The sequence below is a fragment of the Euleptes europaea genome, chromosome 4 (genome assembly GCF_029931775.1).
Source record: "Euleptes europaea isolate rEulEur1 chromosome 4, rEulEur1.hap1, whole genome shotgun sequence".
Classification (NCBI taxonomy): domain Eukaryota; kingdom Metazoa; phylum Chordata; class Lepidosauria; order Squamata; family Sphaerodactylidae; genus Euleptes; species Euleptes europaea.
The window spans coordinates 62571525-62588530 of NC_079315.1; the positions used below are offsets into that span (position 1 = coordinate 62571525).

The 17006-nt window shown below is 42.4% G+C and overlaps 1 protein-coding gene across 1 annotated transcript; it reads left to right on the forward strand.

Moving 5' to 3' along the window:
* The first annotated feature begins 1613 nt into the window (after positions 1-1613).
* Positions 1614-8133, forward strand: HINT1 (histidine triad nucleotide binding protein 1). Its single transcript, XM_056848140.1, has 3 exons — positions 1614-1737; positions 6349-6453; positions 7966-8133. Exons 1-3 carry the CDS (start codon positions 1627-1629, stop codon positions 8128-8130), a joined length of 381 nt encoding a protein of 126 aa, XP_056704118.1. The 5' UTR covers positions 1614-1626; the 3' UTR covers positions 8131-8133.
* The last annotated feature ends 8873 nt before the right edge of the window (positions 8134-17006 follow it).

The window sequence follows — 17006 nt, forward strand, 5'->3', positions numbered from 1 at the left end:
TATGGCAGAGTGGGAATTCAAATCTGGGTTTCCCACATCCTTAACGACCACACCACGCTGGCTCTCCTGCTGTCCAGAAGACTAACTAGCAAACCACTCACAGCCTCTAACGTTATTCCTTCTACCACACACTACTACTACGCCGCGCAAGCGCACACCGACCAACCTCTCGACTGCCCATTGCCACAGCAACTCCCCTTAAACAGGAGCCACGAGAAACGAGATCTCGCCCCCTGCGCGCGCCGCTCGTTCCACGCGAGCCAATCGCTAAGCTCCTCTTGGTTAAAAAACACAACACACCAAACCAATCAGCAGCCTTTTCGTCTTCGTACCCCTTAAGGATAACCATAGAGAGCGAAGGATTTACAGAGCTACCGAAACACTGGGGGGGGGAAAAGACAGGAAGTGAGCTGAGAAAGTGGTAGAGGGGCATATTCTTTGGCAATGGACCGGATGCTTTTGGCACTATAGCTGTTAGACTGGTGAAGTAATAGTGTCTCATAGGAGACGTTGTAGACATCCTGAGTTAATCGCTGCTGTGATTGGACAGCAGCCCCCAACACAAATACAGTAATTCGCTCGGTCTTTTCGAACGGAATACGTGGATTAGGAGGGTTTTTAATAAACTAGTAGAAAAGGGCCAGAGTCCAGTAGCACCTTAAAGACTAACAAAAATATTTTCTGGCAGGGTGTGAGCTGTCGTGAGCCACAACTCACTTCTTCAGATACTAGTCCGGGCGTTTTGGAGGACACTGAATCGCAGGATAGCCAGGAGTCAAAAGCGACTTGACGGCACTTTACACACACACACACACAAGTCCGGCCATGCTTTCTGCGCTAGGCGGAAAGGATCAAACGATTGCAGTTTACTTGTATGCGCCAACTTTCCTCTTACTGCACTGCGTTCTACCTGTATAACCCAAAGGATACTAAGGAAACAGGACTAAGGACAGGACTAACCGATTGAATGTCTGATGCTCTAGTCCTTATGCCTGCTTACTAAGGAGTAAGTCCTATTAAGTAAACCTTATTGAATAAAATTCACAGTGGGTAGTCGGGTTAGTCTGTCTGCAGTAGTAGAAAAGGGCCAGAGTCCAGGAGCACCTTAAAGACTAACAAGAATATTTTCTGGCCGGGTAGGAGCTTTCGTGAGCCACAGCTCACTTCTTCAGATACCAAATGCAAAATGCAGTTACATTTTGCATTTGGTATCTGAAGAAGTGAGCTGTGGCTCACGAAAGCTCCTACCCGGCCAGAAAATATTCTTGTTAGTCTTGAAGGTGCTCCTGGACTCTGGCCCTTTTCTACTTATTGAATAAAGGGTGCCACAAGAAGCCACTGAATTGTAGCGAATAGTTACCGTTGGGTACTGCCAAATCCCCTCCCCCTCCCTACACTTTGCATGCTAGGTTTAAAAAAAGAACTCCCACGCCTCCTTCAGGTTGATTGGCGAACTGGAGGGAAAAGGCGGGATGAGCATGATGGACAAAAGAGGCCACCAATGCCGTGTCTAGTTGCATGAGGCGGGCGCATCCGCAGAGACCGGGCGGGTTAGTGACCGGAGCCTGAGAAGCGCGCCTGTTGGTGGGCCGTAGAGCGCGCTGACGGGTCTCGTCGGGCGGACAGATGGCCGACGAGATAAGCAAAGCCCGGGCGGCCCGGCCCGGCGGAGAGACCATCTTCGGGAAAATCATCCGCAAAGAGATCCCGGCCAAGATCATCTTCGAGGATGATCGGGTGAGGAGGGCTGGGAGGGGGGCGGGTCGAGGGGGCGCTCTGCGCAGGGGCAGCCGGGACGGACTGGCTGGAGGAGAGCCCTGTGGGCAGGATCCCAAGGTCGGTGTAGCCCTTCTCTTCATGCATTCATGGCTCATGACCAATGCTGATTCCTCCACACCCATCTCTCCCCTGGACATCACAGACTCTTCTGCAGGCCACACCTCATCCCATCACGCCTGCTATTCACATTTACATACCGTTAACATTCACATTTATTCACATTTACATACGGTTAACATTTACATGCTAATGCTTGTCTGAATTCACTCTCCTCTACTTAAAGACAGATGGATTCACATTCTAGCTGAAGAAGTGAGCTGTGGCTCACGAAAGCTCATACACCCTGCCAGAAAATATTTTTGTTAGTCTTTTAGGTGCTACTGGACTCTTGCTCTTCTCTACTACTGCAGACAGACTAACACGGCTGCCCACTGTGAATAGCCCTTCTCTTGGCACCGATAGCCAGACTGCCACAGGCAACAACCCCCCCCCCCCCACCACCACCACGCCTGTCACCGAGATGCGCTTTTTCAGATTCTGCTATAGCTAATCGATAGGAGTGGACAGATCTCTCGTCTGTGGATTTGCCTCATCCCCAGTTTAAAGCTATTTGTTTAAAACCGGTGTCCTCCCTCTGCCAGGCCCCCACGGGATAAGTAAAGAGGTTTGAAAGAAGCATTTCTTGGCAGCTGAGGGTTCATCCCGATGTCCTGAAGCTTCTATGCTGGAAACGAAACCTCTTGCCCCAGGGCATGAAAATATACCTCTGCAAGGCTTGTGGAACCATCCTTTTCTTTCTCAAATAAGAACACAAAGCTGTGGAGCAGTAACACTTCTTTAAAAAAAAATTGTTTGTTTTGCTTTGTTGGAATGATTTGTAAGAATTGTGCATGGGGTGGGTTGTAACTAGGAAAAGAACAAATGTATTTATTTATTAAATTTCTAGCCCTCCCTCCCCAGCCAAGGCCAGGCTCAGGGCTGGTAACAACAATAAAACAATAAAACATGCAATCTTATAAATTATTAAAACCACAACAATAAAACAATACAATATGCAATCTTATAAATTATTAAAACCACAACAGTAAAACAATAAAATATGCAATCTTATAAATTATTAAAACCACAACAATAAAACAATAAAATACGCAATCTTATAAATTATTAAAACCACAGATGGCGCACAATTCTTATAGCACTTGCTGCGTCATAGCAAAATTGTGTGCACAGCCCATAGAGCTTGCATACAGCAGTTCTATGGGCATCGAGGGAGCATCTCTGCCAGCCTGTCGGCCACAACACAGCAAGCCAGTTAGGAGATGGCTTAGCTGCATCATGGCTGCCACGCAACTTCTCCCCCTCTGGATTGTGCTGTTAGTGTATGAATCAGCACCATATGTGCTGAGGAGACAAAAGCATATAGGCATATATAGGCAAATTGACGTCAGTATCTTGCAGAACTTTTACACCAATTATACAGTGATAACTCAATACTCCTGCAACACACTTTACTTCAATTTGCCTGGAATGGTCCTTAAGTCCTTGTAGGACAAAACCAAGCCACAATATGTAATGTATTTAAAAAGCTGAATAGAACTGTGACCTATTAGACTTTGGTACCCAATACCTAGTAGTGACTGATTCCTCTGAGTGAAAATTGGTTTCTTAAGCATATTTTAAAGCACTACTTCTGATCTGTATTGTATTTTTGGTCTTGTCAAAAACATGGACTGAACCAAGTGGAGAGTTTATTCTAAAGCAGGGGTGGGGAACCTTTTTTCTGCCAAGGGCCATTTGGATATTTATGACATCATTCACAGGCCATACAAAATTATCAACTTAAAAATTAGCCTGCTATATTTGGTCAAACATTTAGCCAAGAGGCACGACCGGAGATGGCTCGAAGTGTCTGCCACGTAGAGTGACTTGCTTTTGAGCTCTGCTGTCCCCAGCTGGACCCAAGAGATTGAGGCAGGGCAGCATCCTTCTGAGCTAAAGATAAGCCAGGACCCATGGAGGGCCAGACCAAATGATTTCGCGGGCCTTATATGGTCCCCGGGCCTGACGTTTCCCACCCCTGTTCTAAAGTGTAGAGATAGTGTTCTTTTAGATCTTTATGAATTAGAGTAAGGAGCAACTTCTATGTGCCAGCACAATTGCAGTAAATAAGCTAGTATGAGAAACTAGAAACTGGATCCTTGGTGGTGGAAAGTGCCATGAAGTTGCAGCCAACGTACGGCTATCCCATAAGGTTTTCAAGGCAAGAGACGATCAGAGGTGGTTTGCCATTGCCTGCCTTGCATGATAACCCTTGGTGGTCTCCCATCCAAGAACTAGCCAGGCTGACTCTGCTTAGCTTCTGAAATAGGGCTAGCTAGGACAGGGAATAAATAACCTAGTATGAGAAACTAGAAATTAGATCCCTAGCCTGAGATAGTTTTGGGTGATTAACAGGGTGTCATCATAACTATGTTGCTAATTTTGTTCTTATTAAAAATGGGATGCAGAGACCTGAAGCACTCTTGCAGCTAGCTATACTGAGTGTCCATTTTCCCAGTTAGCAATAGATCTCAGCTTGAACTACATAACATTTTTTTGTCTTGTCATACTGTGGAGCAGACTGTGTAATTTATAGTTTTGGTCTGTTACTGAATCCATTTTAAGGGTGTGCATTGTATTGTATTATACTTAAGAGTATGATAAGCTAATTCATTCTTTCCAGTTTCTTTACTTTAGGTAAATTTTGTCTAGACAAAGCAGTCTTGCATTCACTTTCGTTCCAGTGTTACTGGAGTTCTCAAAATTTGGGGAAGTAACTTTAGACCAGGGGTCCCCAATATGGTGCCCATGGGTGCCCTGGCATCAACCAGCACCTTTCCTGGCAGCTGCCGAGTGTTTTTAGAAAGTGGGTGGGGCCAGGTGGGGCTTCTGCACAGCAAGGTTTCTGATCGACTGTTGGAGATTTGCTGGGCTGTGCAGATCTTTAAAAACATTGCTTTGGCAGTAGCTGCCACCACAGCACAAGGATCTTTGCTGTGTGACCGAAGGTAAGCTGTGGCAGCCATTTTGTGACTGGCTTTGCCTCCCGAGATAGCCATTTTTTGGCAACCATTTTGTGTCTGCGCCCACCACACTGTGTCAGAATTGCAAAACTACCCACAGGCTTGGGGACCCCTGCTTCAGATTTATTGCATATTCAACTATACACCTAAATGCGTAAAGTGTGTGTATGAAAACCGGTGTCTGTATTGACCAGGTATACATACTGGAGAGCCAAAACTGTCTAGCTGCTTGTTGAGTGTACATTTGGTTGTGAACTTGGATGCATTGCAAGTATTTTAAAGTCTGGGCCTGCCTCATAAAGGAGGCAGAAGAAGAGCCCGTTAAAAAATGACTAGCAATAGATTCAGAATAGAGAAAAAGAACTGTGATACGTAATGCATCATTATGGCACTCAGTGCCACAGGATGTGGTGACAGCCAGTAGCCTGAATGGTTTTAAAATGGGATCGAACTGTGAAGGAAAGATCCCTCAATGGCTATTGACCATGATTGATGAGTGGGACCTCCATCTTTGAAGGCATTATAGCTCTGAAAGACTGTTGTAGGGGCAACAGTAGGGGGGGGGGGCTTTGGCCTCCATGCTCCTGCTTGGGAGCCTTCTGGAGCCTCTGGACAACCACTGTGGGGAACAGAGGGCAGGCCTGGTCCATCAGTGCTTTTTATGTTTCCTATACCTAGAAAAACTAGCATGTGAGCACCCACATGCAGTGTGATACAACCTGAATATTAGGGTTGCCAGCTCTGGGTTGGGAAAATCCCGGAGATTTGGCGGGTGGAATGGGGTTTGGGGAGCAGAGGGACTTCAGCAGGGTATTTTGCCATAGAGTCCACCCTCCAAAGTAGTCATTTTCTCTAGAGGAACTAATCTTTGTTGTCTGGAGATCAGTTGTAATTATGGGAGATCTCCAGCCACCACCAGGAGGATGGCAACTGCCACCTCAGTGGAAACTAGACCTAAACATGATCTTGGTATTTCTCAGCAAGGGGTAAACAATATTTCTCCTCAAATGTCCATGATGTGTGACAGAATCTCATTACTGATCATCTGAACTCTAATGAATACAATACATGGCCATGTGTTGCATGTCGGCATCAGTTTTTTTTACATTGAAAAACAGCCATTGTATGCTTGATAAGAGTGTACTGGATTACCTGTTTAAAAATAATAAACAGATATCATTTTTTTAAACTAGGGTATTGTCAAGGTTCTTTGGCTCTCTTTTTAAAAACTCAAATCTAGCTCAGTATGTTTGAATTTAAGTTTTATTTACTCTGTAAGGTCACATCCTATATCAGTGCTGTGCCCTTAATTGCTAGCCAAATTTCAAAAGAAACAGCCATCTGAGGAGGTTTCAGACCTATTTCAAGAGCTCCACAGAACTGTTTATACAGGGCATTCTCATTAAGTTTGGGGTTAAAATCTTTGGAAAACATTGTTTGAAAAACGTTTATATGTATATGGGTGTATCAAGAACTGCTGTTAAAAACAATGACTTTTTCTTTTCAGTGCCTTGCGTTCCATGATGTTTCTCCACAAGCTCCAACTCATTTCCTGGTGGTTCCCAAAAAGCCTGTTGCTCAGTTATCTCAAGTGGAAGATTCTGATGAAGCTGTAAGTATAAAAATAGGGTTTGTGTGAACTATTCTTTGAAAAGCACAGGTTAGATTTTAAATAAATATAGAAGTAAATTCTGCTGTTCCCATTTTGAGTACAATTGTCTCACTAGCCATACTGGAATATGGTGCTTTGTGTTGCCAAAGTACATAGCTACACTACATAGAGCAGTCTTGAACACTTTGCAGTGTTGTGAACAGAGCTCCAATCTGTGTTAGCAACAGGCATGGGACTACTTTGCCTTTGCTTATAGGAAATGAATTCCAGTGTAAGATTACTACAGTGTACTCATGGGAGATCTTAATCTTATATCAATAATTATCCTTGGATGAATCTTGAAATTTCCATATCACTAACTTAAACCCTTTCTTAAGATTGCATAGAGTTATATGAAAATAAGTCAAGACCCACAGTAATTGTCACATGGTGACCTCCTTGGTAGCTTTTTTTCTTATTGCCTGCCTGCTTTGAATTAAATGATGAGAAACAGATCATCATTTTGTATAACAAGTACATCACTTCAAAATATATTAAGAACAGGGTTTTATAAGATGAGGATACAAAGTTGAATGAAAAACAGTGCTCTAGTAAATCAGATCAGCTAGCGTGATATTATTCTTTCTGGGGTTCTTTACTGAAGAAGGCAATATTACCTAAATGATTATGTGCTTTTTCCCCTTCTACTTCTGATGATTCAATATTTTTAATTGTTTTGATCACTAATACAAAAATACTCATTTGAAAGGAAGGGCATATATCTGACATAAACATAATTATTACTTATTGATAACAGAACACTAGCTTTTCTATCAGGGATATGAAAACCCTAGTTGCCAATTTTAAAAGTAATCCAGTTGCATCATCAGTACATGAAACTGAATTTTAATGTTTACTAGACTGAGAGCACTGTTAAAAATTTACATTATATGATGCACACAAAAGCATACAAACACTTTAAAGACTTTAAATAGCTGAACATCTCTGAAAAATCAAGTCCTAAAAAGTAAAAACACAGTTTTTAAGAAGTTTACCTTCCCCATTTTCACACAAATTGTTCTTTTTCATTCTGGGAACTTTACGAGTCTGCAGGCTGACTCTGACATTCTTCAAGTAGTGAGCCCAGAGGTATTGAAAGTACTGAAGTCTTGGAGATCAAAGTCTCCATGAGTTCTGAAACTCCTCTATCTCACCATAGGCAAGATAACTGAGGTTGGCAGAAGGCTTGCATCAGTTGTGCAAGTTGCTTACTAGTGCTTCTACATTTCTCATTGATGAGCATTCCCATCAGTTCTGGAGAGAGCTGATAAAACTGTGTTCTTGTCTCACGTCAGTTTTGGCTATCTTATGCAGGTTATATGTTTGCTTTAATGAGTAAAGGTGGCTTCTTTCTTTTCCTCTTGCCTGTTGGAGGTTGACTGTAACCCACAAAAGTATATGCTTCAGTAAAACAGTTTTTTTCTGCAGCAGACTCATTCACACTGGTATATTCCTGTTTGTTTTCTTTTTCAGCTTCTTGGGCATTTAATGATTGTGGGTAAGAAATGTGCTGCTGAATTGGGCCTGACCAAGGGATATCGAATGGTGGTGAATGAAGGGCCAGATGGTGGTCAGTCTGTCTACCATATACACCTACATGTCCTTGGTGGTCGCCAGATGGGTTGGCCTCCTGGTTAAGATCTGATTGGATAAAAGAATTGCACTCAATCCATCTCCTGAATATAGTCAACAAATGTTTGAAATATCCAACCACTATAATTGAATCCCTCTGTTTAACTTGTCTTGTGGAATACGCAACTTTGTACAAGCGTTGTTCAATAAAGTCACAAACACGTTAGATCTCCTTTATGTTTGCTCAGCTTCTCTAACTGTTCCTTCATTGACTTTGAGCAGACGGTGCTATTGCAACCAGCCTTCTTTATCTGTTTCTTTAAGACATATTAAAGTGCCATTCCATGCAGTGCTACTGTAAACTAAGCCCATTTCTTTCAGTGGGCTTCTCACAGAGTAATAATACATAGGTTTGCACTGTAAATGGAACAATGTTCTTCCTCGCTGTACTCTTATGAATCGGGTTGTTAATCCTTCATTTGTCAGATGGAAATTTTAAGTCTGAGACAGGGACTTCCTCAAGTCTGCACACTGACTACAATGAAGGAATGGGGATTTAAACCCTGGCCCCAAATTAGAGCTATAGTCTCTCAAGACTTCAGAATTTCATTGTTAAAATTGTACAGGAACTAGGCATTTGGTCGGTAGCATTCCCCCCCCCCAAAAAAGGAAATTTTGGGGAAAGGCTGTTGTATGTTTGCTTGGCTGTAGCATGAGGGGTGACAGAAAAATCTGACAACGTAACGTGAACAAGACCTTGGCAGTGGGTGTTATAAAAGCCTGAAGAAGCATTTCTGATTGAAGTAGGCAGTCATGAGTAAGTTGGACCAATAGTCTGATTCTGAAGAACGCTGTTTCGTATGTATATAAGGTAGGTACGTATTCCCATATTGCAGAATTGGGACTGAGTCTAAAAGATTCTGGTTTGCCAAAGTTCACCTAGGTACAGAGGAGACTCCAACCAGGAACTTTCTAGTTCATAGCTGAATCTTGGTCAGCCACACAAGGTGAGATACAGAATTCTCCCTGTAGGGTTTCCCCCCTCTAAAAATAGTTGGAGGGTCCTTCAAATTAGGTTGACATGGCACAGGGATGGGAAGGCAAAGCAGTTCTTAATCTCATGACCCTTAGAGTAGCTATTTGGCCTATGAGGGACTTCAGGATGAAAGAAAAGCAGCAATCGCAGCCACAGCAGAAAACAGAAGAGTGGATTTCCTTTGCGTCTCTGCTGTCCAGAAGGCTTAATACTGCTGTGGGGTTGACTGCTGCTTTGCCAGGCCTTTGTGAGTGAACCTGCTGCCATGCATGAACAATGAGGGTGGGAAGCTGGAGCAGATCTGAACAACTGCAGCTGGCTTTCATGCTCAGGATTTGCAAGCAAGGCTTCTAGAAAGGCTAAAGCCAAAGGAGTCACGGCGCATAGCTCTGCAGTTCTGACCGGAAGGAGATACAAAACCAATTCCAGTTCTTGCAATTGCCAGTTATTGTAAGCAACAGATTCACAGCTTGCTAGTTTTCCTGCTTTGGCTTCAGTTGTCTTTCTCCAGCTTTCTGCTTGTCATTTGTTTTGTTGTAAAAGAGGCCTGACTTTTACATATGCAGGAGAATGAGATGAGAATAAGATGGTAGAATGAATTGAGCCACTTTAGAGTGCAGCTGCAGGATCAGGGATGTTCACATTTTAAAATACTTCCCTTTGTTAGAATCCGCTCGAAAACCGGTAAAGAGGGGGGTAGTAGAAGCTTGCTGCATGCTATACAAGTCTTACAATTTTGTTTGTGAAGGAGCATTGAGAGCCGCATTCTCACCTGCAGCCCATGATGGAACATTCCATTCCACCATTTCATTCTTTGGCATTTACAGATCTGGCCAGAGTCCAGACACCGCCACACCACATGCGAGAAAATTAATGGTCCTTTTATCAGATTAACGTCAACTGCAAACTTGCTTTTTCATTCAGTGTAGTGTATCTTTAATGATCTAATAACAGTGGCCAAGACTATTTTTGAGGCTTTTATTCAGAAGGGCCAACTTTAATATATCAGAACAAGATGTATTTAGTGAAGTGCATTTGCCAAAGATGAGTGTTTGATTCTTTGGCAGGATGTAGAGAACTGTGTCCTAGGCAAGAATACTGAATTGGCTAGGAGGAAGCTCCTTAAATTTTGAATCGGAGGAGAAGAGGGAGCCTAGTAATTATACTGTTTAGCAACTTGTTTAGCAACTTGTGTATGAGTTTTTTGTTTGTTTTTAGTTTGGTGCTGTGAGCTGGAGAAACCAAAGGCTATTTTTAAACAAGTTTAATACATTAACACCAGTATGGTAGCTTATTGCATTATGATGTGCAGTCCTGATCAATTGATTTCAAAAAAGATCCTGGAGCTGAACAAGCATCGAAAGGGCCACCAGAATGATTAAGAAGTTGCAGTGGGTAGTGTATCCACTTTATGTGAATCTGTAGTTGATTCTTTTGATATCATTGAACAAGTTTGGATTAGTTAATTTGTGAGTAGTTCCATTTGTTTCAAGAGAAAACATTTCTTCCTGTAAGTTTCTCCCTGCACAACTGGCATGACATTCTAAGAGTCTGGAAGTCTCTTTCCGTTTTCGGCTAGATAGAACAACTTGTTTCTGTTTTAGTGACAACAAAATGCGCATACTACTGATTCCAACTGTGCCCATTCTCCCTTCCCCATTCAATGGGGACGCAAGATTTTCCAATAGTTTCCTTATGCTGGGAAAATTTTCTCTGTGATTCTTAGCTCTGATATCGTTCAATGTTATGTCAATGGGAAATCTTTGCAGGGCTCTAAGGGGGCTGTTTTTCAAGATAGTCACCAGCCGCTAGGCTACAAATTTAAAAAACGGGGGGGGGGCATAGTTCTGCAAAGATACCCATTGACATAACATTGAGCTATGTCAAAGTTGAGAATCACAGAGGATTTTTTTCCCTAGCCAAAGGAAACTATTGGGAAATCTTTGAGGGGCTGTGGGGGAGGGTGGATGTAGAGGCACCAGATTTGCAGCATAGCTACTGGTGACTCTCCTTAGAAAACCCCCCAAGTTTGGTGACGATTGGGTCCCCATAAAATTATGGGTCCCCATAAAATTGGACCCCCGATCCAATCTTTACAAAATTTGGAGGTTCTTCTAAGGAGAGTCACCTGAAGCTATGCTGCAAATTTGGTGCCTCCACCTTTAAAAAACGCTCCCCCAGAGCCCCACAAAGATTTCTCATGAGGTTTAATATACCTGACAATTTTTGAATATTCAAAAAAAGCCGGAAAACATATTGGTATGGGGATTTGGCTTTTTTGTATTTTCCTTTTAAAAAATGGGTCTATAAAACCCAAATCCAAAAAATACCAAAAAGTTTTGGTGTACAGTACACCCCTACCCCTTACCCGTCAAGGGGAAATAGCTTTGAGCAACAGGTTTGCCTGGTATGATTAACACTTCAGTCAGTTTAGCACAGTGAGATCTGTGAATGTATTTCCCTATATTTAAAAAAATAAAATACCTCCCTGTTTTACATGTGAATGGATGGACTTAATGCATGATCGGAATTCTCTCCCTCCCCAACTATGTACAGAAATGTCAATAAGAGGAACCTATTAAGCTGTCTTATATGTGCTCAGTATTGTCTGTTCTGATTGGTTGGGGCTGCTCTGCAGGGTCTTAGGTAGTGTTTTTTCATATTACCTACTGGGTTAACTAGCTGGCAGGGACTGAACCTGGAATCTTCGTACAAATTAATGTGCTGTACCACTGAGCCACGACCCCTCCTGATAGTCTTGTCCCGTGCAAACTATTAAAGATAGAATTATTAGGTGCATAAAGGAACAAAGTGTGCTGAGGGCAACGTTCATACTAACTCCTGGCTCCCAGAATGGCAGTAGAGCCTGGATAAAATATCCAGTTTAATATTAAAGGTGAGTCACTGAAAATGGCAGGATCTCCTTGGGTGCTCTCAAATTAGGAGCAGCCCACCTGCCTGAATGCTCCACAGAGTCAATTTAATTAAGGACATTTACACAGACCATGGAGCTCTCCTCTCCCTCCTGACCGTAGTTAATGACCCAAGATAATAACCAACCCCTCAGGATCCTGGTTCAGCTCCTTTTCTTACCTGCATAATGCAATCAAGCTCCCAGGCAGTGCCTCCAGATCTGCCCCAGCTATTGTCAACCTAAACAAATCTCACTGATATCCCAATTTAATTTTATAACCTGGCGGAGATGGGGTGGAGGGAGGAAGTAAAGGCAGGGGAAATGGAATGCTACCTCTCCACAATTTCCTTGTGGGTCCCTGCTTGTATATTCTAATAACCATTGGCCAAATCTGCGACTGGAGTTGTGAACGGAGAAGACACCTTTCTGTGAACTGAAGAAACATCTCAGGTTTGCAGAAATACCTGAAATCGTAAAAAAAAAATACATTTGGTTTTTTAAAAAAAGATAAAAGGAATGCCTGTGCCTTTAAGAAACATTCCCTCAGTGGACGTCGCTAGGCTTGGTTTCTGTCAGTAAAAGGGAGGGGAGGGATATGTTGTCCTCTGTTGAAGGACTCATTGGGACCAGGTGGCAACCACAAGGTGACATCCTACCATGCCACTTGCATGACTCACCCAGGAAATCAAAATCTCAATAGTGCTGCTATCAGGACTTGGTCTCCATTAAGTTTAGGCATTCCCTTTAATATATATGAGCATACGCCGTATTTGTACCATCTTTACGACCCTCAGCAACACAGAGCTTTTTCTCTGGCCAGATTTCATGTCATGCCATCTGAGATTTTTGAAGGAGGATTTTGGAAAAAAAACCTTTCAGAGAGACTTTGCCCCTGTGGTAATAACTGCATTGAGTCAATTGTACATGTCTTATTCCACTGTAGATTTTATGCAGAAATTTGCAGCAAATTTTTAGACCCTATTTTGACAAAAAAAGTCAAATTCCCCTGATTTTCTTAATGCTCTTTTTAAAAAACAACAACAACTGAATAATCACTCTCCTGTTACATTGGAGAAAGTGGCACAATTTCTGAGACTTGAATGTTTGCCAGCAAGTTAATTAGAGGGCTTTTACTAATTCTAGCATTCTTTTATCTATCTATGTTCTAACCTTGTCAGAAATGCTCAACTGCAACAATTCTGTTACTATGTAGACACCCCATGTTTCGATTTTATGCCAATAAAGGCGATTGTATTGACTTGACTTGACTATTGACTCACCCAGGACTGACTGCTTGCTACTGTTGAACAGCAGCCCTGCACAGGGCAATGCCCACAGCTGTGCCCGGGTAAGTCCTAAGCTGATGGAAGCACCTGACCTAGCTGAGCCCAGTGTGAGGCTATGTGGATGGTGGCACCTGGTCAAGCCCTGTGCAAGGGAGAAGATGGAGTCTAGTCTGGCCAAGCATGGCATGAGGCAAGGCAGAGGGTGGTATCCAGCCTGGCCCAGCCGCATGTAAGGCCAGGCAGAGGGCAGAGCCTGGCTGAACCCCACACAAGGCGAGTCAAAGGGCACCACCCAGCTGAACCCCATGCAAGGCAAGGAAGACGGTGGTTCCTGGCCAAGCCCTTAGCAAGGCAAGACAGACAGCAGCACCCAACCTGGCTGAGACCCACACAAGGCAAGGGATACAGCAGTGCCCTGTTTGACCAAGCCACACACGAGGTGAGGCAGACGGTGGTGCCCAGCCTGGCCGAACCTCATGCAAGGGCCGTAGTTTTCCTGCGTAGAGGGTGCCATGGATAGGGACAGGCAGAAAACTACCGACGAGGAGATAAAAGTAGGTTGGCTTGCAGATGAGAAGGAGGCAGGAAAGGGGGAAAGGCTGGGGGGGGGGCTTTCAAGGAAGGAAAAGAGGAAATAGTGGGGGAGAGGGAAATAAGATTTATTCCGCAGGTCCTCGGGGTACCTGCTTGTCCTTTTATAATGGCACTGGTACTGAAAAAGTTAAAAATCCTCATTATTCGCATATTTATTGGGGAGGAAAATGAGCTATCTGTAGTGGGAATCCATTCACCCCGACTAAGAAATGCACCTTTAAAAAGCTATATATTAAAAACTGGATGTCAGCGAGGTCAAGAATCAAGACTGACAACAAGCAGGAAGGCAGCCTAATTCTCCATTTTCATTATAGCTGCAGTGATGCAAGGGGAAGCTTTTGCTGCTATTTTTATTATTCTAGCCAAGTGGGGGAGCTTCGGCTTTGGTCCATTTGCCTTTGAACAATCCATATAAGCCCCTTTGCCTTGTTGTTCCGGTGCAGACTGGCACAGATGCACTTTGATTGCCCTTATCACTTACATAATTTTATTGCTTTTCGGTACACAACAGTAAAGTTTAATCTCCTTTTTTGGCTTGTCTCCTTCTTCGCCTAATTTAATTGCATGTACCACAGCAATTTAATTGTTTCTTTCCAAGGTTAACCACATGAGGGCAGAGCAAGACCATGGATTGTAATGCAGAGGCTTCCTTGCCTCTTGAAATCTGAACTAGTAATTTGATTGGTCAGAGTTAAGAAGAATCAGAATAGAAGATATGTCAGGAATGAATCTTGACACTGAGGAATGCTTCCCTCATTGCAGGAAAAGACAGCTCACTGTGATTTTGCTGGAGGCATCTTTCATATAGACGATCGTGGGTTCTGCAAGTACAGCATACTTGTTTTCAGACGTGCAAATGTCTTTCATGTATTACAGAAAAAGAAAAAAAAAGTATTTGTCACTGGGGGAACACAAGAACCTCAGTTTTCTACAAGGTGTGAGATGGTCTGTAGAAATCACTGCCTTTATTGTCTTGTGCTTGTCTGCTTGGATCCCGTGTTTGTTACAATTCAGCATTTCTTCTTTCCTTTCTTCAGTCCCATAGTGACAGCATAATGAAAAGCAGGTAGGCAGACGGCTCATGAGGGTTTTTCTTAATAGACCCCCCCATTTGCCACCAAGAAGTACCATTTTATTTTCAAATGTTCTTTCCCCTGCAGGCACAATGGATGTACAGTGGTAGTTTTCTGGTGGTTTTCTGCTAGAGTTGTTCAAGAACTGTTTGTCCTTCCATATAAAATTAGTTATCCATGGGGTTTGCATAAACTCTTTCTTTCTTTCTTTCTTTCTTTCTTTCTTTCTTTCTTTCTTTCTTTCTTTCTTTCTTTCTTTCTTTCTTTCTTTCTTTCTTTCTTTCTTTCTTTCTTTCTTTCTTTCTTTCTTTCTTTCTTTCTTTCTTTCACCAGTTGAGACACTATCACCAAAGGGCTTGCAACCTAATTTCCACTAGTTACTCAGACATGGGCAGCTACAGAATAAATGTAAGAACGAATAAATGAAAGAATAGCCATGCTTGATCAGACCAATGATCCACCTCATTCTTGCCTCCGAAGCTACTGGCATTCTGAATATGGGGGTTCCATCTAGCATAACGACTGTTGTAAAGGCATCACTATTTATCTGATGTATGCCATTTATTGTCTACCATTCTCACTGAGACTGAAGGCAGATTACACAGTGTAAGTCAATGCAATCAATAGGATGAGACATCTAATATCTCTTGTGGCTATGAGTTCCATAAGACAATTATGATTTATGTGAAGCACTTGCCTTTTGAATATGAATATGGAACAGATGACAGTAGAAATAAATACTTTGTCATGTGACTCAAATAGATCTGGAATTATCCCTCTGTATGAGTTCCATAAGACAATTATGATTTATGTGAAGCACTTGCCTTTTGAATATGAATATGGAACAGATGACAGTAGAAATAAATACTTTGTCATGTGACTCAAATAGATCTGGAATTATCCCTCTGCAAATACACGAAAACATATTTAGAGGTTTTCTAAAGCAATCCTTATATGCAGTAGCAACAATGCTAAGCTAGGTATTCATGGTGACAACTATAATGTGTGAATTAGGTGCTTTACAGGTTTGTATATCTCAAGGAGAGTACAAAGTCTTCAGGAATGCTGTAATATCTGTTGAGCATCTTAGGCACAAGATCTGAAAATCCTAGCAAATGTGTTAAAAGGAATTCACACAATATATTTCTTAAAGCAAGCATCCCCTGGTTATATACACTAGAAATTCCCACAGATGCAGCAGCTGCAAAAAGAGCCTCTGTAATTAGAATAGTTTCTGTTCATTGTGATGGTAAACACATTTACCTATAACCAAATTCATCACAGAAATTTAAGAGCTCTTAAGTATAGAATAGCAATTTCCATTGACTTCCACTGCAGACTCCCATTGTGCTATTCCTGAGGGCCTGATGACCTCAGAAATGAAATCCAGGGAGCTCAGTAGGAGGGGGAAATCAGCAGAAAATGCTCCCCTAAAAAGCTTAAGTGCACTGCAGTTTTCTTAGCTGTGTGCTTGAACACAGACCAGCATGTTTAAATGTGAACATATAACCAGGGAATACTTGCATTAAAATATATTGTGTTAATTAATTTGTTAGCTATGATTTTCTGAGGGAGTGCCTGCTTAACACATATTATGGCATTCCTGAGGACCTTGTTCTGTCCTTAGGAGATCTGGCACAACATTGATCCAGATGCATTTATTTAATTGGATCATTCAGAATCCTTTTCCCCACCAACGATCAATTTGACGTTGCTAACTCTGGGAGAAAGCCAGTACATAATTCAGTCTACTAAAGGGCATGTCCACATAGATTCACTTTAAGGGACTGGACAGGACAGAAAGCTAGTTTATTAACAGACATGCCAAGAAGCAATAGAATGGTTAGCAAAGTAAGGGTCTGCTGAGGGTGCGGAAAAAATGATTAAAATCTCTCTCCCCTGCTTTGTCAATTGAAGTGCTGGTCTGTTGGCAGAATGGCATCTTTGGGTCCAGCCTATAAATAATAGCATCACTACAGTAAGGCAAAAATAATAACAAAAATTAATACGTTGTTCACAATTATTTGTGAGACATGAAA

Bases quoted from the DNA above. Each gene is read 5' to 3' on its own strand.
- HINT1 (XM_056848140.1), top strand. From the start codon at position 1,627: ATGGCCGACGAGATAAGCAAAGCCCGGGCGGCCCGGCCCGGCGGAGAG. The intron at 1,738-6,348 runs GTGAGGAGGGCT...TTTTCTTTTCAG, and splicing joins TCATCTTCGAGGATGATCGG to TGCCTTGCGTTCCATGATGT. The intron at 6,454-7,965 runs GTAAGTATAAAA...TTTCTTTTTCAG, and splicing joins TGGAAGATTCTGATGAAGCT to CTTCTTGGGCATTTAATGAT.